This window comes from Chelon labrosus, assembly GCF_963514085.1.
Source record: "Chelon labrosus genome assembly, chromosome: 24".
In the NCBI taxonomy this organism is placed as follows: domain Eukaryota; kingdom Metazoa; phylum Chordata; class Actinopteri; order Mugiliformes; family Mugilidae; genus Chelon; species Chelon labrosus.
Window position 1 is genome coordinate 11,796,295 of NC_140357.1, and position 20,609 is coordinate 11,816,903.

General features: G+C 38.9%; 2 protein-coding genes across 5 annotated transcripts; both read left to right on the forward strand.

Moving 5' to 3' along the window:
- The first annotated feature begins 1,053 nt into the window (after nt 1–1,053).
- Nucleotides 1,054–5,304, forward strand: LOC311509028 (uncharacterized protein). Of its 2 annotated transcripts, XR_014699780.1 has the most exons (11): nt 1,054–1,195; nt 1,469–1,541; nt 2,315–2,458; nt 2,836–2,979; nt 3,170–3,295; nt 3,379–3,542; nt 3,707–3,800; nt 3,954–4,058; nt 4,379–4,774; nt 5,106–5,147; nt 5,242–5,304. XR_014699780.1 is itself a non-coding variant. In XM_084574064.1 (8 exons), the coding sequence occupies exons 2-8, from the start codon at nt 1,475–1,477 to the stop codon at nt 4,115–4,117; spliced, it is 903 nt and encodes a 300-aa protein (XP_084430190.1). In that variant the 5' UTR covers nt 1,055–1,195; nt 1,469–1,474; the 3' UTR covers nt 4,118–4,448. The 2 variants fall into 2 exon arrangements, 1 of the variants encoding a protein (XP_084430190.1); XM_084574064.1 differs by lacking the exons at nt 5,106–5,147; nt 5,242–5,304 and having other exon boundaries at nt 1,055–1,195; nt 3,954–4,448.
- A 141-nt stretch (nt 5,305–5,445) lies between these two features.
- LOC311509023 (T-lymphocyte surface antigen Ly-9-like) lies at nt 5,446–20,344 on the forward strand. 3 transcript variants are annotated; one of them, XM_084574041.1, is made up of 24 exons: nt 5,446–8,624; nt 9,251–10,087; nt 10,701–10,825; nt 11,093–11,165; nt 11,965–12,108; nt 12,484–12,609; nt 12,699–12,859; nt 13,505–13,601; nt 14,337–14,471; nt 14,837–14,962; nt 15,054–15,214; nt 15,334–15,433; nt 15,549–15,662; nt 16,130–16,165; nt 16,397–16,471; nt 16,763–16,828; nt 16,923–17,009; nt 17,232–17,297; nt 17,392–17,475; nt 17,606–17,659; nt 17,732–17,800; nt 17,999–18,061; nt 18,156–18,203; nt 18,325–20,344. In XM_084574041.1, the coding sequence occupies exons 4-23, from the start codon at nt 11,099–11,101 to the stop codon at nt 18,176–18,178; spliced, it is 1,854 nt and encodes a 617-aa protein (XP_084430167.1). In that variant the 5' UTR covers nt 5,446–8,624; nt 9,251–10,087; nt 10,701–10,825; nt 11,093–11,098; the 3' UTR covers nt 18,179–18,203; nt 18,325–20,344. The 3 variants fall into 3 exon arrangements, with proteins under 3 accessions (XP_084430167.1, XP_084430166.1, XP_084430168.1); XM_084574040.1 differs by having other exon boundaries at nt 5,446–10,087; XM_084574042.1 differs by having other exon boundaries at nt 5,446–10,087; nt 10,705–10,825.
- Nucleotides 20,345–20,609: the final 265 nt, after the last annotated feature.

Consider the following 20,609-nt stretch of genomic DNA (forward strand, 5'->3'; position numbering starts at 1 on the left):
ATGGAATACAGTTTAAAAACATGTGGCTGCTGTGCTTTGTTCAGTGTCCTCCTGTCCACCACTGCTTCAGAGGTCTCCAGTCTGCAGCCAATGACAGAGCCAGCCTTCCTGATCACTTCATTCAGTCTGTTGGTGTCACTGGTTTCTTGCTGCACACATCGACACCCATCAACCACAGCTTCTCACACAGTAACAAAGGCCAGATGGTGCTGAAGACGCTGGAGAAATTAAAGAAAGTGATTCTCACTGAGTTCAACAAGCTGCCTCTACCTCTACATCCTGTGATTCCTTCATTCCTGACTGGTCTGGGTTCATGTACAGTGTACAAATACTTATTTTTATTATTTACAGTAGGAACAATACAACCTCCTGTTCAATATGTGACAAAATATGTGCATAATGTTGACTTCATGAACTCAGTTGAGTCCAGTTGTTGAGCTCTTTAGTCACAACGAGATAGAGGAGTGATGATGCTTTTAAATCAAGAGTCTCAGTTTGAGGTTGGGAAATATTATTCCACCACGTAAAGGAGGTAACATTTATGATTGCAGTGGATGTTCAACATGAGAAGATGAACTAACAGTGAAAACTTTACCACTTAATCACTGATTTCTTATTGTTACCTTTAGTATTGATGTTTTCTGTGGTTCAGACCCTGACGTCTCTCTTCTCTCTACTGCCATCGGCGTTTTCCGATGCCTGAGGACAAAGACTGAGAGGCTGAAGAAGAGTTTTTATCCTCATGCCATCCGCCTGCTCAACTCTGAGCCTTAACTGGACTTAAATATCACTGCACTTTATTCATGTAGCTGCTAAATACTGTAAATTTATGTCCATATACAACTACCCCCCCTCTAAGTTTACCAGTCTATATTTTTATTTTTTATTTTTTTTTATTTCTCTATCAGTGTACATTACACTTATATTGCTTACCGTGCAAACTACTGTTTACTGTAGTACTTATATTTTTTTTACTACTGGCTGTAGGTACAACAATACATTTCACTGTGCATTGTACTATGTATAACGGGGTATACGTAATGACGTCTGTCTGTTGGACACGCCCACTCTCTCCCACTGGTGTCTCTCGACCATCAGAGATTAGAAAGGAAGACTTTGTTTATCGGAAAATTAATTAATACAAAAAACGTTTCTAAACTTCATCGGTTTCTAGCGCTTCATTTTATGATCTCAGGTGAGTTAACCATAATTAATAAACTGATCAATTAATACTTTGCTTAAACTTAGCCTTTATACGATAGAAACCCCAAAAGTTTTTGGAGAAATTTAACTGCGCAAGTTATTTTACTTTCAGTTTCACAACTACACCATCCAACAATGCTGTTGTTCCCGGTTGTCGTTTAAATACTGCTTAATTTATTTTATTCTCAGCTTCTGTTTCCTGGGATAGTTTCTGACATTGTTAGCAGTATCATTAGTGTTTTCTGTCTGATTTAAACTAATTTAGAGGACGATGAAGTCAGCTTTAACCACCGTGTTGATCACACTTCTAACTCTGGAAACTGTCCAGGCCAGCTCTGGTAAGTTGAAGCAAATAAAACTATATTAATGTTTAGTGTCGTCGAGACTTAGACACTCATGCTTGTTTTTCTATCAGAATAGAGGAATATATGAAGAAACAACGTTTGTTTACCACATTAACCTCCCAAGTAGATTTTTCTGTATATATATTTTTTTTTTTTTTACATTTTCTTCACTAAACAACAATTCAGATGGTCAGTGTCAGTGTTGCGGTATTTTTATGGTGAAATAAAACATGAAAATGAGAGATTATCTCACTACAAATTAAAATTAAGTCCAAAAAATCAATATAAATAAAATGGAGGGCTGTTCTCCTCCATTAATATTCTCTTTATCAAACAATAAAGACCCAAATGATACTGTGTGCTCTACAGGAGTGGAGGAGCCATTTTCACTATCCACCTGAGTGGCGCTGTGGGAGATAGTGGAAGCATATTTAAGGTGCCCACTAATTGATTCAGTTGTGACGCACAGGAAGTCTTTTGTTTTTGACCGCAGGCTGCCGGGAGTTTGAGTATTTTGTTTGACCTCTTTATGCTTTTGTTTTACAAATAATTAAATGGATTGATATGTCCAAAACCATTTTTTGCCTACAAGAGTATGATTGAGTGCACTTAATGGAAGTCACGGAAGCAAAGAAGATCCTACAGCCGCGAGTGCATAACAATGCAAGATGCGTCACCAAGGAGTATACAGCTACAGCTACTTCGTATTATAATTTAAAGAATGACAGGTTTTGATATTGTTTGTTTGGTTATTGTTTATTTTACAGACAACTACAAGAAAGTAGAAGACACAGTTGTCCTTAGTCCAGACTCTGAGGATGCTCCCATCACCAGCGAAACATGGAACTATAATTCAGAACTCAATGTGGAGTGGTATGGAGACGAGATTTACTTCTACCTGAACCTCGAAGGTATTTAACACCTTTAATGAAACCCTTGAAAGCAAGTCAAGCTTCTGATTTCATCTGAAGACGTTGTAATTAATAAATTAAATTGATCTTTATGGATTTTTACATTTACTATTTGAGGTGATTCAGATTTTAACATCTTAAAAAGCTTTTAAACATAAATAACTCCTTTTTTTCTAATTCAGATGGTTGGTGTCAGTGTTGCAGTGTTTACACAGTGTTACAACTAAAGTCCAAAAAGTCAATGTAATTAAAATGGAGGGCTGTTCTCCTCCATTAATATTCTGTTTAATATTCTGGAGTATACAATTACACAAATATTTTGTTTGATGCTATAATTTAAAGGATGACAGGTTTTGATATTGTTCTTTATTTTACAGACAACTACATTAAAGTAGGAGACACAGTTGTCCTTAGTCCAGGCTCTGTGGATGCTCCCATCACCAGCATAACATGGAAACATAATTCAAACCTCGCTGTGGAGTGGTATGGAGGCCTGCCTGACGTCTACCCGAAATTCAAAGGTATTTAACACCTTTAGTGAAACCCTTGAAAACAAAAGATGTTTAATTAATAAATGAAGTTGATCTTTACGGGTTTTACGTTTTCTATTTGAGGTGATTTAGATTTTAACATCTTAAAAAGACTATAAATGTAAACAACTCATTAAAATTCAAGTAAAAACCTTAAAAACATGACTTATTGTCCTTTTAGGTCGATGTACGCTAAATACCACAACTGGAGAGTTGACCATCTCAGGTCTGACTCTAAAGGACAGCGGCAGCTACACACCAGAGATCAACAACAGATTTATGAACCCAACTGAAATCACTGTTATCAGTAAGTACATTGTGACTGAAGTTTGTCTTAAATGTTAATTCATTCATTCATCTGATCTCTAATTAAATGTTTGTTTCCATCAGCTGAAGTTCCTACTCCCACTATCTCCAAACGCTGTGATGCTGAAAAGACCCACTGTATTTTCACCTGTGAAGGCAACACTGCAGACGCTGGACCAGTCATGTATTCCTGGATATTATATGACATGGTCTTGTTGAATGAAACCAAGGAGTTCAACATAACAAAGGTACAAACATGATGATGGTGTTAGTAGGTGAATGTGACATATTCAAGCATCGCTTTGAGACTTTACACCAAACATCATCTTCTATAATCTGGAAGTAAAAAGACAAAAGTAGAATTTTGATTCATGAGCTTCAGGCTGATGTTGTTTTTCCTCTGGATTTCTAGAAAACGATTGAGAATTCGATTGGCTGTATAGTGCAAAACCCAGTCAGCTACAAATGGAGCGCCAGAGTCCCCAACCCTTTCATCATCAACTACAGTGAGTCTCACAACAGTAAATATCTACACAGTGTAAATCAAAACTAGATTGATTCATTCATGTTGATGTATAAGGAGATTAGCTAACATTAGAATACAGGATGCTTGAAAACCATCAGAAGATTTATTCATTTATTTCTTTTCCTTTTTGTAGACAATCAGAGTTTGATACTCTCAGCGGTAGTGGTCTTGATTCTGGTGGCAGTAGTTGGTGTTGTCAACCTCGTCCTTTACAAACGCAAATGCAAAGGAAAAAAAGGTAAGAATTTGCAAAGCGTTATGTTTATTCTACAGATTAAATATCCATTATTATATTAGTGTTATTATTATTATAAATGTATTTATATTTACATTATTTACATCTCTAGGTGTGGTTTGTCTGTGTAGAAGTGATTCTTGTGCAAATTTCCCAACAAGATGGTACAGAAAGGATACCAGTCATAGAGAGTTAATAAATTCAATCCATATACATAGATATATTTTATTTTTTTAATTTTATTTTTGATAGGTAGTTAATATTCCAGTTATTTCTTGATTCTAGAAATGTAAGAAAATAATAATTATTTTACTTTATGACAGCAGAATTATTATTGCCTGTTACTTCTGGTGAGTACAATTTTTTTTTTTTTTCAAAAAAAAAAACTGCGGTGGTTCTGGTGATTATTTTTACAATTTGATCAATTCAAGAACCATCCAATCGAGACTGAACATCCACTGTGTTCATTAAAGTTTGTCACACGGAGCTGCAGCTTCTGAATCAGCTGTTGGTATTAATCAAATCACTGAACGGAGCTTTATGGCTGCAACTAAGGATTAGATTGTGAAGTGATTTATAGATTGATCAGTTCATAGTCGACCATATAAATTGCAAAAAAAACACTGACAAGTAGATTTTACACCAGGTGACAGATGTTCTGGTCTTTTATTATTTAACAGTGCACCACACAGTTAAAGATCAAGTCAAGAATGGAGCTGGTGAGTAAAATGATATTTAATATTATAGCTGATTTGTAACCAGATGTCCTCTTTTTATCTGTGTTCTTAAATATCACTGAGCAGAAACATCTCTTCTTATAGTCAGAGTGAGTATTTCTGTGTCTTCCTTGGATTGTTTCTGTCTGGCACAGTGTTTCTATGAGGTGGTGTCCCACAGGGCTCTGTTCTGGGTCCATTGTTCTTTTTATATGTGCTACAGATTATCAACCTTTATAAAGAACCAGGAGTAAAGTCAGACTGTAAAGGTGCTCATAGTGTTTTATCAACAGAACTAGACTCTACTCTGTGTGATCAATGTCTCCTTTGACAGATATGCCAAAAAAAACACTACTTGAAAACAAACATGCAGCTGGTGAGTAAAATGATAACGATAAAAACAGTGACAGCAGAGGAACGGAAACATTGTGATCCTGATTATATTTTTTTTACTCTTTTATTTGTCTAAGAATCGTCCAATCAGGACCAGAAAACCGCCGAGGACAACAAAGTTGCTAGAGTGTGAACTGCAAGTAAGTAGAGTTTGATCATGTTCAGCCTCAGTTCTTCTTGAACATGTTAGAGTCCCCAACCCTTTGGGTCATAGGGGCTGGTAGAGAGAGCTAATCAGTCAATTAAACAATCAGTTTCTTTGATTTCTCTGGCACCTTCAGCACCACCTGGCCTTTGTTACTGTGTGAGAAGCTGTGGTTGATGGGCGTCAATGTGTGCGGCAAGATGCAAGAAACCAGTGACACCAACAGACTGAAAGAACTGATCAGGAAGGCTGGCTCTGTCATTGGCTGCAGACTGGAGACCTCTGAAGCAGTGGTGGACAGGAGGACACTGAACAAAGCACAGCAGCCACATGTTTTTAAACTTTATTCCATCTTCACATGTTAAACCCATTTCAACTGAAGAACTAATAAAATAATGTGTTTTGAAAGATAAAAAACGTATTTGTGATGCAAGCGCACTATGAAAACAAGTTGCTAGCCAAGGAATGCTAGTGATTAGCTGTAATATGTACATTATATTAGTGAGACACAGGTCCCCTCTGCTTTCACAGCAGGTCTCACAGGACAAAAACAGTGTAATAGAAATGTTTGATGTGTAATACAAACAGTCTATGAGACAAAACAGTAAAATATGGTTGAGAGATGATAAATAAGACAAACACTGACTGAACAGATGTTCATCCTTCAGCGTTGCTTCACCTGAGGTACAAGAGGAAGCTCTTCTCTAAAATCATCTCTGGTCAGCAGCAGTAATCAGCTCTCTGCTTTAAACTAGTGACAGTGATGATAAATGTATTTGGATCCATTCAACGCACCATTTGGAATCTGAGGACATCTTCACTATAAAGATGATCCCTTAGATAATGTCATTTAATATCAGGTGAAAAAACTAAACAAGCGACGAATAAAGGGTCACTCCCTGACTGGTTCATTCCTTCATGAGTGCCTCTACATAAACACTGCAGTGGTTTTTAGATATGCTTTGACCAGACCTTCCATCCTGAACACATTTTCCTCTGCTGGCTGAGACACTTGATCCCAAACAATAAAATATAAAAGAACAACAGGCAGCTTACCAGCATCAGACTTGGCTTTGGTAAAAGTACTTTTCCTCCTTAAAGGAACAGACCAGCATAGAAACACTGACAAACAGGTAAATGGCATTATCTTTTCTTTTTTTAAGGTAAAGACGGTTCACGTCTGCTCCTCTGCTTCTGCTGCCATATCTGTTGTTTCTTCACCGCTCGACGTCCCTGCAGTCAAATGACACAACGTGTGAAACTGGCTGCTCACAGACATGTAGTCAAGTTGGTATCACACAAATCACACACATTAGAAGATGAGAAGTCAAATGAACAGTGTGTGAACTGAAGGCAAGCACAGGTTAGTTAAACCATCTATCCAAAAAGCGTTTAAGAAAGGCAACCCTTAAGGTGTAAACAGGGGTGAAACTTATTGGGGACAGATTATATCTCAGTCCACCTCCTTCATGTACAGAAGGTTCCTCCAATCTGACATAGACGTCCTCCTTTACTCCTTTTTCAAACCATCTGTCTTCTCTGGCTAAAATTTTGACGTTGTTGTCTTCAAAGGAGTGTCCTTCAGGTGGACAGTTGAATCGTTTCCTGATGAAATGGTTCTCCTGTGTCGGGACCAGGGGTCACGTTAACCGAATATTTTCTGTCATTGACCGTTGAGGTGATTTAGGGTTTGCCTGTTGTTCTTTTATATTTTATTGTTTGGGATCAAGTGTCTCAGCCAGCAGAGGAAAATGTGTTCAGGATGGAAGGTCTGGTCAAAGCATATCTAAAAACCACTGCAGTGTTTATGTAGAGGCACTCATGAAGGAATGAACCAGTCAGGGAGTGACCCTTTATTCGTCGCTTGTTTAGTTTTTTCACCTGATATTAAATGACATTATCTAAGGGATCATCTTTATAGTGAAGATGTCCTCAGATTCCAAATGGTGCGTTGAATGGATCCAAATACATTTATCATCACTGTCACTAGTTTAAAGCAGAGAGCTGATTACTGCTGCTGACCAGAGATGATTTTAGAGAAGAGCTTCCTCTTGTACCTCAGGTGAAGCAACGCTGAAGGATGAACATCTGTTCAGTCAGTGTTTGTCTTATTTATCATCTCTCAACCATATTTTACTGTTTTGTCTCATAGACTGTTTGTATTACACATCAAACATTTCTATTACACTGTTTTTGTCCTGTGAGACCTGCTGTGAAAGCAGAGGGGACCTGTGTCTCACTAATATAATGTACATATTACAGCTAATCACTAGCATTCCTTGGCTAGCAACTTGTTTTCATAGTGCGCTTGCATCACAAATACGTTTTTTATCTTTCAAAACACATTATTTTATTAGTTCTTCAGTTGAAATGGGTTTAACATGTGAAGATGGAATAAAGTTTAAAAACATGTGGCTGCTGTGCTTTGTTCAGTGTCCTCCTGTCCACCACTGCTTCAGAGGTCTCCAGTCTGCAGCCAATGACAGAGCCAGCCTTCCTGATCAGTTCTTTCAGTCTGTTGGTGTCACTGGTTTCTTGCATCTTGCCGCACACATTGACGCCCATCAACCACAGCTTCTCACACAGTAACAAAGGCCAGGTGGTGCTGAAGGTGCCAGAGAAATCAGAGAAACTGATTCTCACTGAGCTGAACAAGCTGCCTCTCCCTCTACATCCTGTGATTCCTTCATTCCTGACTGGTCTGGGTTCACATATAGTAAACAAATACTAGGATCAGTACTACCTCCTGTTCAATATGTGACATAATATGTGCATAATGTTGACTTCATGAACTCAGCTGAACTCGGTTTTGTTAACGAGGCTAAACGGGAGCTCTGAAGTCAGAATGAGATAGAGGAGTGATGACACTTTTAAATCAGCAGTCTCAGTTTGAGGTTGGGAAATATTATTCCACCACGTAAAGGACCACCTAGCATCATAGGGGCTGGTAGAGAGAGCTAATCAGTCAATTAAACAACTGGCTAAAATATGTAATGAAACAAAAATGAAATGGACAGAGGCTCTGCCTTTGGTCCTGTTCTCACTGAGATCCAGCCCAAGCGATGCCATAGGACTCTCACCACATGAGCTGTTAACAGGAAGAAAAATGCCCTGTCCATTAACCAACAACCTGCACAGCGGAGAAACCCCTGACCTTGCCAGTCAGGAGAAAGAAACAGCCAATTATGTGAAACAGTTGCAGGACGCTGTGATGTTTTGCCTCTGTGGGATGAGCCAAGGTGGATCGGCCCGTTCAAAGTAGTGTCATCGACCACGTACGGTGTGAGAGTCTGGCTGGATGAGGAGCAGACTAAAGTGAGTAGATACTGGCACAAAACACACTGTAGAAGAGGAGAGCCATCCACAGAAAGAAACCTTAGAGAAATCAGAAAGCACCTAAGAGATATAGGTGAAGAAACAGAGGAAGAATCAAATGTTGACCTTTGGGTCGTGGTCTACACTGGCCTGTTTGGCAGTGGTAGGTTTGATAGTTGTCTTTTATGGCAGGATGTGATAGATAAATTACAAACTCAGTCAAGTGATGTGTTTCCAAATATAAACATTCCACCTAGAAAGACTACACCAACAGGGGGACCCAAAATTCGAACACGACGAGAGAGAGGTAATGTCTAAAGATAACCCAAGTATGCTCAGGATGGGATAAGATATAACCTGTCGTACCAAAAGGAGCCGTATCCCCAATGTTTACACCAAACCTATTTTCCAATGTGTCTTGCATTAGCAGTGAGGGCAATGGTAGTAAGACGGATGATCTAGGCCAGTTAAATAAAGAGGTGTTACTGGAAGTGACTTAGGGAACCAGCTCTCTGTGGCTCGAGCTGATGTATGGTGGTATTGTGGAGGAAAGGTGTTGCATGATCACCTGCCCGAGAACTTGGGGGGGCAGGTGTGCTCTTGTTTCCCTGTTATCTCCCATACAGATTATCCCCGTGAAGGAAGAGGCAATTCCAGATGATCTGAGCCAAAACAAAAAACACTGTGTCCCGAAAGAAGAGATATGCTGACTTCGATGAGGGCAGCCCCGTCTGGATAGACGCCATCGGAATACACCGAGGAGTACCGGATGAGTATAAATTAACGAATCAGATTGCGGCTGGATGGGAATCCATATTCATTTGGATTACCCCTAACAAAAATGTAGACAGGATAAACTACTTACACTATAATATTCAGAGGTTGGCAAACTGCACTAGAGATGGGTTTGAGGCTGTACATGGTCAACTATCTGCCACCTCACTGACAACATATCAGAATAGACTTGCATTAGATATGATACTGGCTGACAGAGGAGGTGTCTGTAGCATGTTTGGAGAAATGTGCTGTACGTTTATCCCCAATAACACCTGTGGCCCCTGACGGATCTCTGACTAAAACCCTGAGAGGCCTCAGAGCCCTCTCAAATGAGCTCAAAGAACATTCCAGGGTCTCTGATCCCCTATCTGGCCTGCTTGATCAATTCTTTGGTGAATGGGGAAACTTAGCAGCTCGTGTAGCCACGTCATTAGCTGTTGCCTTTGTAGTGTTTGCTCTGTGTGCTTGTTGTTGCATTCCCTGCATTAGAGTTCTCATGGTGTGATGTATGGACAAGGCGCTGGGAATATGGAGTTAAAAGGAGCGCCTCCAGCCTATCAGATGAACCTCACTGAGAATGTAGCCCTGCTTGATCCGAGCGAGTACCCGAGAACCAGGAGAGGCCGTTCCATTATCCAGATGAAGGAACTGACCATGATGAGCCTGATCTGGAGGATATAGTCTGAGTTAGGGTCTACAATAACTGATCTCACCTTGTTAGAATAGTGTTTTGCTCTGCTGCTTGCTTTTCTGCTTAAGCTTTGAGTTATATATATATATATATATATATATTTTTTTTTTTTTTATATACACATAGACAATGTTAGTTGATTTTCCAGACTGTTACATACACAACCTGAGCCTACCGGAGAGATGGCAACGTGTCTGGGGGAGCACGTTCACGTGACTGCTGGAAGGAGGTCCAGGTTACACATATAGTTCATGTTGCATCCATACACCCGTTTTATAAGAGATTTCTATGATTTTATATGACAGGACCTTTTAAGGGGGATTTGTTGGATATTAAACAGTTATGTGAAGGCAAAAACAGAAAGAAGTGTTCTTCACCTTGTAGAAACCAGTTAGAGCCGGCCTCGGCTACACATGAAAAACTACTGATACACTAAAGGCTGCGCTCCTCCTAATGTCCTCGGGTGGAGCCCAGATGGAATAAAACTTCTGTGCACACATAGTTGGGGGCTCCTTTTCCACCCATAAGGGGGTTAAGCTGAAGTCTCAGCGCTGACTCTGTACATATTCTCTGCTGCTAAATAAACTGTCAGTTCACCTTTCCAATAGGTAGAAAGAACCTGGGCTGAAGGAGAGGAAAAGATTCCTCCGACAAGGAAGAGGCAGCTCTTCATGGATAAAAACAAACGTTTCTAAACTTCATCGGTTTCTAGCGCTCCATTTTGTGATTTCAGGTAAGTCATCCATTATAAATAAACCGATTAATTAATATTTTGATTAAATTTAGCCTTTTTACGGTTGAGGAAGTGGAGAAATTTAACTGCGCAATTCTATTAGGCTACTTTCAGTTTCACAAGGGCACGGCTCGAGAACGCTGTTGTTCCTGGTTGTCGTTTAAATACTGCTTAATTTATTTTATTCACAGCTTCTGTTTCCTGGGATAGTTTCTGACATTGTTAGCAGTATCATTTGTGTTTTCTGTCTGACTTAAATTAATTTAGAGGACGATGAAGTCAGCTTTAACCACCGTGTTGATCACGCTTCTAACTCTGGAAACTGTCCAGGCCAGCTCTGGTAAGTTGAAGTTTTGTTGAGATATACACAGCAAATATAAAACTGTATATTAATGTTTAGTGTTTGAGACTTAGACACTCATGCTTGTTTCTCTATCAGAAAAATATATGAAGAAACAACGTTTCTTCATATATTTCTCTATCAGAATAGAGAAATATATGAAGAAACAACGTTTCTTTAATGTTAAGCATATTTGATAAATAGTGGCAAAGTCATGTTAAATAGCCCACGCAGTGATGTCATGCTGAACGTGAGTGCCTGCGTGCACCGAGATGTATATAATGGGCATGTGCAAAATAAATGGCCAGCGTGAGTGTGTGATGAGTTCCAGGCCAAAAAGACGATGGAGTGTCAGTTATTTTCTCCCGTGATTATTAGCCATTAGCTGCTGCTAGTTAGCAACCGTGGTGACTGTGTGGACAATAGACTGCTGCGGAAATGTCAAAGGCTACATTTACCACATTAAACTCCCAAGTAAATTTATTCGTATTTTTTTTTATTATTTTTTTACATTTTCTGCACTAAACAATCAATTCAGATGGTCGGTGTCAGTGTTGCAGTGTTTTTGTGGTGAAATAAAAGATGAAATTAGAGATTATCTCACTACAAATTAAAATTGAGTCCAAAAAGTCAATGCAAATAAAATGGAGGGCTGTTCTCCTCTATTAATATTCTGTTTATCAAACTATAAAGACCCAAACTATACTGTGTGCTCTACAGGAGTATACAGCTACACAAATATAGTTTGGTGTTATCATTTAAAGAATGACAGGTTTTGATATTGTTCTTTATTTTACAGACATCTACAAGAAAGTAGGAGACACAGTTGTCCTTAGTCCAGACTCTGTGGATGCTCCCATCACCAGCATAACATGGAAACATAATTCAAACCTCGCTGAGGAGTGGTATGGAGACAAGATTGACTTCTACCCGAACTACAAAGGTATTTAACGCCGTAAAGGTGTTTCTCACTGGTTACCAGGGGTAGTGGGTGTGACTGGATGAATGGTTGCTCAATGAATATCACCTGCATCTGCCTGTGGATCTGTTTGTTTGATACAGAGAGAGGGTGAGGTAGGGTGCTGATTTTTCTGTTGACCGCTTAAGCTATTGTTTATCATAGCTTAGTCATTCAAATCCATCCGTGTAATGATATAACAAAAAGTATGTGTTCTCAAATGTGTTAAATAGAGACTTTCTCCTCTCAGTGTCTAACTTAGTCCTGATAGTCACACTACAAACACCTTTAATTAAATCCCTGAAAACACACAGAACACCTTCAGTCTTCTTTGGTAGATAACTGTTGATATAATTTTAGGTCGCTTTAAACTGAACACCAAAACTGGAGAACTGACCATCTCAGGCCTGACACTAGAGGACAGCGGCAGCTACACACCAGAGATCAACAACAGAGTCCTGAACCCAACTGAAATCCTGGTTATCTGTAAGTGGAGGAAATATGACTGAAGTTTGTGTTTTATATATTAATTTATTCATCTGAACTCTAATGAAATGTTTGTTTGTTTCCATCAGCTGAAGTTCCTACACCCACTGTGTCAGAAAGCTGTGATGATGAAAAGACCCACTGTGTTCTCACCTGTGAAGGCATCACTACAGACTCTGGACCAGTCAACTATACCTGGTGGTCAGGTGGCGAGATGAAGAGTGAAACCAAGGAGCTCAACATAACAAAGGTGAATGTGATCAGTAACAGACAGATGTTGTTGCAGTGTAGATTACAAAGTATTTCACAAGTTCATGTGTTATTTCCACTGATTGCATCTGATATATATATTTGGTCAAATTGTATGTAAATGCACACAGGGTTTTAAATATAACACAAGATGAGGTGAGATAATCCTTTAATTTATCCCACAGTGGGGACATTTCCAGTGTTTCAGCAGCATATGCAGTGCACACAGGATTAGATTAGATTAGATTAGACTTAATGGCTGTTTGTGCAGGTACATTGGATTTCTTGTGTGAAGTTTCCTGGGTCATTTTTTTTTAAAATGAAAAACAACAAAAAAGGTAAAGTAAACAAACTAGCTTCTTAAATTCAATAGCAGTTATACATATATCTACTGGGAGCAGTACAAAGTACATGTACCAGTATTGATGGTGGTGGATAGAAACACTCAGTACTTTACAATTTTTATGATTTCCTGGAAAAAAAATTCTACATTTGGAGGGAAGTCTTCATCATTAGGTTTGAGTCACATTACTAATGTAATTGTTTTTAAAAAATAACTTTCTCTGCAAAACTTCTCTCAAGAAGCTGTAATATGTTTGTTTGTTTCATGAGCTTCAATCTAATGTAGTTTTTACTGGATTTCTAGGAGGAGAAGTCGTCTTTCTTCTGGTGTAAGATGTTAAACCCAGTCAGCTCTAAAAGCAGCAAACAAGTCGTCAACCCGGTCCTCATCTCCAACACAGGTGAGTTGTCATATCAGCAAATGTCTACACCAGTCGGCCATAACATTATAACCACTAACAGGTGAAGTGAATAATGCTGATTCTCTGGTTGTCATGGCTCCTGTCAGTGGGTGGAATATATTGGGGGACATTTTGTCCTCAGAGTTGATGTTAGAAGCAGGAAAAAGACAAGGATAAAGTTGTGATGTCTAGACAACTCGGTCAGAACATTCCCAAAACTGCAGTTCTTGGAGTATTCCTGGTCTACAGAAGTGGACCAAAGAAGGAGAAGATGGTTGTGGGCGGCCAAGGATCACTGATACATGTGGGGAGCAAAGACTGTCTAGGGTGCTCTGATCCAACCAACGCTTGATCGTAGCTCAAACTGCTGAAGAAAGTAATGCTGGTTCTGATGAAAAGGTGTCAAGTTTTACTGCAACAACGTTGGTCCTAACATTGATTTAGATGTGGCACATACCACCAACCTAAGCACTGCTGCACACCTCGTCCACACTTTCATTCTTTTATTCCCTGATGGTTTCTTTCAGTCAGGTGATGCTTCCTGCCACAAAGCAACATTGGTTCAGGAATGATTTGAGTTCAAGTTCAAGGTGTTGACTTGGCCTCCAAACTCTCCAGATCTCAGTTCAATCCATTTACAGTTGGTTGTAATGTTTTATGGCTGAACTGTGTTTTATCTGTAACCATGGCTATTTTAAAAAAATAAGTGTGTTCAAATTGTATTTTCTTTTGCAGACATCTACAAGAAAGTAGGTAATGAAGTTGTCCTTAGTCCAGGCTCTGTGACTGATATCATCAACGTCATAGTGTGGAAACATGGATCGAACATCGTCGTGGAGTGGTTTGGAGACACCATTGAATACTTTACAGGTACAGCCATTTAAGATTTATTCATGGATAAGGGTTTGCTAAGTGCTTTTTTTTTTTTAGATAACAAAACACAACTACCTGAATATATTGAAGTCTTATTGAAAAATACAGACATGTGGATGGATTTCAGTTATAAAGATTATTAATGGATGCCCACATGGACTTGATAGATTATAATTATAATCGACTAAACGCATAGAATTGAAACCCTGAAGTATACTTTAAATTAAGGAATTTCTGCATCTTAATAAAATGTTATAATACTCAAATAATCACAGAGAACTTGAACTGAGCAGTCAGTCCAATTTATTACAAATTTATCCTTAAAATAAAAACCTTAAAAACATGACTTATTGTCCTTTTAGATCGATGTACGCTGAAAACAACAACTGGAGAGCTGATCATCTCAGGCCTGACACTAGAGGACAGTGGCAGCTACACACCAGAGATCAACGACAGAGTCATGAACATAACTAAGATCCTGGTTATCTGTAAGTGGAGGAAATATGACTGAAGCTAGTCTGGAATATCTGATAATTTATTCATCTGAACTCTAATGAAACGTTTGTTTGTTTCCATCAGCTGAAGTTCCTACACCCACTGTGTCAGAAAGCTGTGATGCTGAAAAGACCCACTGTGTTCTCGCCTGTGAAGGCATCACTACAGACGCTGGACCAGTCGTCTATACCTGGTTGTCAGGTAACAAGATGAAGAGTAAAACCAAGGAGCTCAACATAACAAAGGTGAATGTGATCAGTAACAGACAGATCAAGTGATAAGATTTGGATTAAGATCATGTGTCACTTGAAAGCAAAGACAAAAGTACGATTTTGGTTCATGTTGTTTTTCTCTGGTTTTCTAGGAGGAGAAGGATCCTTCATTTATCTGTATGATGGAAAACCCAGTCAGCTCTGAAAGCAGCAAAGAAGTCCTCAACCCTTTCATCACCTCCTCCACCAATGGTGAGTTTCTCATCTACATTTATCTACATCATATTCTCAGAAGTGTCTCAGCTAACATTAGAATACAGCGTGCTTACAAACCATTTACAGGTTTTATTTATTTATTTTTTTGTAGGGAATAACAATAACGGTCTGTACTGGTTATTGATACTGCTGGTCGTTGGTTCCATTGTTGGTGTTGTAGTTGTCGTTGGTGTCGTTGGTTTCTTCATTTACAAACGCAGAACAGGTAAGAATTCACAGCAGATTATAATTATTCTACCAAATTAACATTGATTTGTGTATTATCATTATAAACATATTTATTTCCATTGTTCACTTCTCCAGATGTGGTATGCCTTCACAGTTATTGCTTTTATTGTTTGTTATGTTTAAGTTTGTTCTATAAAATGTTAGAAATTAGTGACAGGTGTACTGATCATGACCATGCTGTCACACAGGTAGTGATGTTTGTTATGTCCACCAGGTATATGTTGAGTCCTTGGATTGATTCTAACAGTGTTTCTATCATTTGTGTCTAAGTAATGCTCTATATAAATTATTTTCATCACGACACCTTTCAGAGCAATCTGCAGTGCAGAGAAAAGTCTAAAGCTGCAGTTTGTAGATTTTATGTCAGAAGAATTTGAAGACTTACCTTGTAAATATGTTTTGAAGATGTGCACTCGTCGTGACGGTTCTTTTATTTTCTGACAGCAGACTCATCACAGCCCTCTCCTAAACCTGTATCTGGTGAGTAAAATGTGATTTAATTATGTGAACCTGCACAGTTTGACAGATGCATTGTTGTCCTGATGATTCTTTTGACTCTTTCATCAGTTTAGAAATCAGTCCAGACAAGAGGCTGTCTATAAAGAAGCTAAATGTTTTTACATTCATTAGGAGATAAAACTGTGAATGCTGAAGCTACTGTATGTAACTAAAAGATGTGCTGGTCATGACAGTTCTTTTATGATTTGACAGAGAAGAAACGGTTGCTTAATGGTAACATGGATGTAGTCCAAGGATCATCCAATCTAGAAACCATCAATGAAACAGGTGAGTAAACTTGACAACACATATGTGATCATGTTGAGCTACATGGACACTTCTTCCTCAGCAAAACAAACGTGTTGCAGAGAGCTACATCAAATTTATCTCCAGTATTTGACTGAGAATTGAAGCTGCACCCATTTGAGATCCCAGATAGTAAAAACTATCTTGTTTTTATCAGTTAATTCATCAAAGATACCAGAAGACCAAAGAGTTTCAAGATGTTAGAGTCAATAGCAGATGATGGACTGCACCATCAGAGACGACATTATAACAAGACAGTTTGACATTTTTCAGACGTCCAAGTAACATCTCCTCAAGACCAGACAATGGACGTGTCCACAGGAACCATTAATGGAACTGGTGAGTTAAACTTGATCATAAAAATGACTCCAAGGAGAAACTATTTCAAAAAACATGAACAAAACACTTGACAATTTCTTTGTCATTTTATCAGTGACTACATTAGAGAAACCAGAAGACACAGAAGCTGCTGCTGAGCCACCACCATCTGGTCCTTCCTCAGGTACCAGTGATCAATCTAGTGAGTTATTGGGGTGAATAGGATGTTTTTTCATGACTAATTAAAAGCTGCAACCATTGACAACAGCTTGATCTGTGGGTGTTTCCATTTTTAAGCAAAACAGGAAGTCTGAATATATGAGCTGGATCTATCTAAAGAGTTTCAAGATGCTAGAGTCAATAGCAGATGATGGACTGCACCATCAGTGAAGACATTATAACAAGACAGTCTGACATTTTTCAGACGTCCAAGTAACATCTCCCCAAGACCAGAAGACTGATGAGTCCACAAAAAACAATGATGGACCTGGTGAGTTAAACTTGATCATAAAAATGACTCCAAGGAGAAACTATTTCAAAACACATGAACAAAACACTTGACAATTTCTTTGTCATTTTAACAGTGACTACATCAGAGACACCTGAGAACCAAGAAGCTCCTGCTGAGTCACCAACTCCTTCTTCCCCAGGTACCAGTGATCAGTCTGGTGAGTTATTGGGATGAGTAGGATGATTTTTCATGACTATTTAAAAGCTGCAACCATTGACAAGACTTGATGTGTAGGTATTTCCCACAGCTGAATAATCTGTTTTTGATCACAATCTGACATTTTTCAGAAGGAGAAGAACAATCTGCCAAAGAGGTGTCCCTAGAGGCCAACAATGAACCTGGTGAGTTAAACTTGACCCTAAAAATGACTCCAAGGAGAAACAGTTTCATCAACTTCTTTGTCATTTTAACAGAGACTACACCAGAGACACCAGCAAACCAAAGACCTCCTGCTGAGCCACAAAGATCTTCTTCTTCCTCAGGTACCACTGATCAGTTTTTTTTTTTTTTTTTTTTTCATGACCATTTTAAAGCTGCTTTTGGTATTTTTAAGCAAAACAGGAAGTCTGAATATATGAGCCGGATCTATCTAAAGAGTTTCAAGATGTTAGAGCCAATAGCAGATGATGGACTGCACCATCAGTGAAGACATTATAACAAGACAGTTTTACATTTTTCAGACAACGTAACACCTCTCCAAGACCAGAACACTGATGAGTCCACAAAAAACAATGATGGACCTGGTGAGTTAAACTTGATCATAAAAATGACTCCAAGGAGAAACAGTTTCAAAAAACTTAAACAAAACACTTGACAAGTCTTTTATAATTTTATCAGAGAATTCATCAGAGAAGTCATAAGTTGTCAAATCTCCTCCTGATCTTGGTGAGTTATTTTACTGAATAGAACGTTTTTTATAACTATTTAAAAGTTAAAGCTTAGATGCTCCTCCATGAACTGTGGCTTGGTGTTTAATTGTGGTAACAACTATTGTTTCTTTTAACAGAGAAGACACCAATGACGCCAAATAGTGAAGCCTGAATCCAAAGGTGGAGGAGACGCAAGCAAATGAGAACTAATGCTGAAGTATTTTGAAGAGGGAATTTGCAAATTTGCACTGGTGTGTGAATGTGAGTGCTTGTGTGAGCAAATGGGTAGATGTGTCTGTGACTGTAAAGCGCTTTGAGTACCAATAGGTAGAAAAGCGCTATATCAAAGCAAGGACATTTACCATTTAACAAGCAGATAAGACAATTTGTTACCTTCTCCTGAAAGACTTGAAGCATCGACTCTATCAGAGGAAATATAAGGTTTATTTTATTTTATTTAATTCGACTTTACATTTCTGATTCCTGCAGCTCATGTCTGTGCCATATGATATTAAGGGATCTATTTTAAACTCAAAGGAACTCTATGAATGGTTTCATAGTGAGTATTTCAGATCATTAATGATGCACAATGTCCTCTGTTGATGCACTGGAAGACCACTGTTACAGCTCAGTGTAGAGAACAAGCAGAGGTACGGAGGATCAGTACTGCTGTTGGACCAACGATGATTGTGTAAAGTTGTATTTGTGTATTTACACGTGTTAGTTTTTTAAATGGTGCAGCAGCTGCTGGGTCATGAATTCCTCATCTGTCCACCAGAGGACGCCACTAGAACAATCATTTTCTGTAACCGCTTGTCCTTGAGATTTGTTTCCCCAAATTTGTCTTAATGTCTTTGTTGGGACCTGAACCTGGTGGTGAGCTATGGAAGCTCACCATGCATAACCAAGTTAACCACATGTCTTGGAAACAAAGGGAAGCACCAGAACTCTAAGTCCCACAATCCTCCAGGTGTGAAAACTGACCAAGCAGTTCACTGGCTGACAGTGGCATGTGACCTCTGAGGTCATCAGGCCATATAAAATAAGCTGTTTGACCTGTGTTCTCTGTTACTCTCTGACTCTCTTCCCCACTTCAACTCAGCTGAAATCACCTTGTTGAAAAAGGTGTGACGCCCATGGTTCACACACTGTTCATTTGACTTCTCATCTTCTAATCTGTGTGATTTGTGTGATACCAACTTGACTACATGTCCGTGAGCAGCCAGTTTCACACGTTGTGTCATTTGACTGCAGGGACGCAGAGCGATGAATAAACAACAGACATGGCAGCAGAAGCAGAGGAGCAAATGTGAACCGTCTTTACCTTAAAATAAGAAAAGATAATGTCATTTACCTGTTTGTCAGTGTTTCTATGCTGGTCTGTTCCATTAAGGAGGAACAATGCTTTTACCAAAGCCAAGTCTGATGCTGGTAAGCTGCCTCATGTGTTTTATATTTTATTGTTTGGGATCAAGTGTCTCAGCCAGCAGAGGAAAATGTGTTCAGGATGAAAGGTCTGGTCAAAGCATATCTAAAAACCACTGCAGTGTTTATGTAGAGGCACTCATGAAGGAATGAACCAGTGAGTGAGTGACCCTTTACTTTTAGCTTGTTTATTTTTTTCACATGATATTAAATGACGTTATCTCAGGGATCATCTTTAAAGTCAAGATGTCCTCAGATTCCAAATGGTGCTTTGAATGGATCCAAATACATTTATCATCACTGTCACTAGTTTAAAGCAGAGAGCTGATTACTGCTGCCGACCAGAGATGATTTTAGAGAAGAGCTTCCTCCTGTACCTCAGGTGAAGATACTCTGAAGGATGAACATCTGTTCAGTCAGTGTTTGTCTTATTTATCATCTCTCAACCAGATTTTACTGCTTTGTCTCATAGACTGTTTGTATTACACATCAGACATTTCTATTACACTGTTTTTGTCCTGTGAAACCTGCTGTGAAAACAGAGGGGACCTGTGTCTCACTAATATAATGTACATATTACAGCTAATCACTAGCATTCTTAGGCTAGCAACTTGTTTTTATAGTGCGTTTGCATCACAAATACGTTTTTTTATCTTTCAAAACATGTCATTTTATTAGTTCTTCAGTTGAAATGGGTTTAACATGTGAAGATGGAATAAAGTTTAAAAACATGTGGCTGCTGTGCTTTGTTCAGTGTCCTCCTGTCCACCACTGCTTCAGAGGTCTCCAGTCTGCAGCCAATGACAGAGCCAGCCTTCCTGATCAGTTCATTCAGTCTGTTGGTGTCACAAGTTTCTTGCTGCACACATTGACACCCATCAACCACAGCTGGGTTCACATACAGTGTACAAATACTAGGATCAGTACTACCTCCTGTTCAATATGTGACAAAATATGTGCATAATGTTGACTTCATGAACTCAGTTGAGTCCAGTTG

Excerpts from the sequence above, each read along its gene's own strand:
- LOC311509028 (XM_084574064.1), top strand. The coding sequence starts at position 1,475 with ATGAAGTCAGCTTTAACCACCGTGTTGATCACACTTCTAACTCTGGAA. Across the intron at positions 3,296-3,378 it reads AACTGAAATCACTGTTATCA|CTGAAGTTCCTACTCCCACT; the intron begins GTAAGTACATTG and ends TGTTTCCATCAG. Across the intron at positions 3,801-3,953 it reads CCCTTTCATCATCAACTACA|ACAATCAGAGTTTGATACTC; the intron begins GTGAGTCTCACA and ends TCCTTTTTGTAG.
- LOC311509023 (XM_084574040.1), top strand. The coding sequence starts at position 11,099 with ATGAAGTCAGCTTTAACCACCGTGTTGATCACGCTTCTAACTCTGGAA. Across the intron at positions 15,215-15,333 it reads AGGAGCTCAACATAACAAAG|GAGGAGAAGGATCCTTCATT; the intron begins GTGAATGTGATC and ends CTGGTTTTCTAG. Across the intron at positions 17,801-17,998 it reads AAGATCTTCTTCTTCCTCAG|ACAACGTAACACCTCTCCAA; the intron begins GTACCACTGATC and ends TACATTTTTCAG.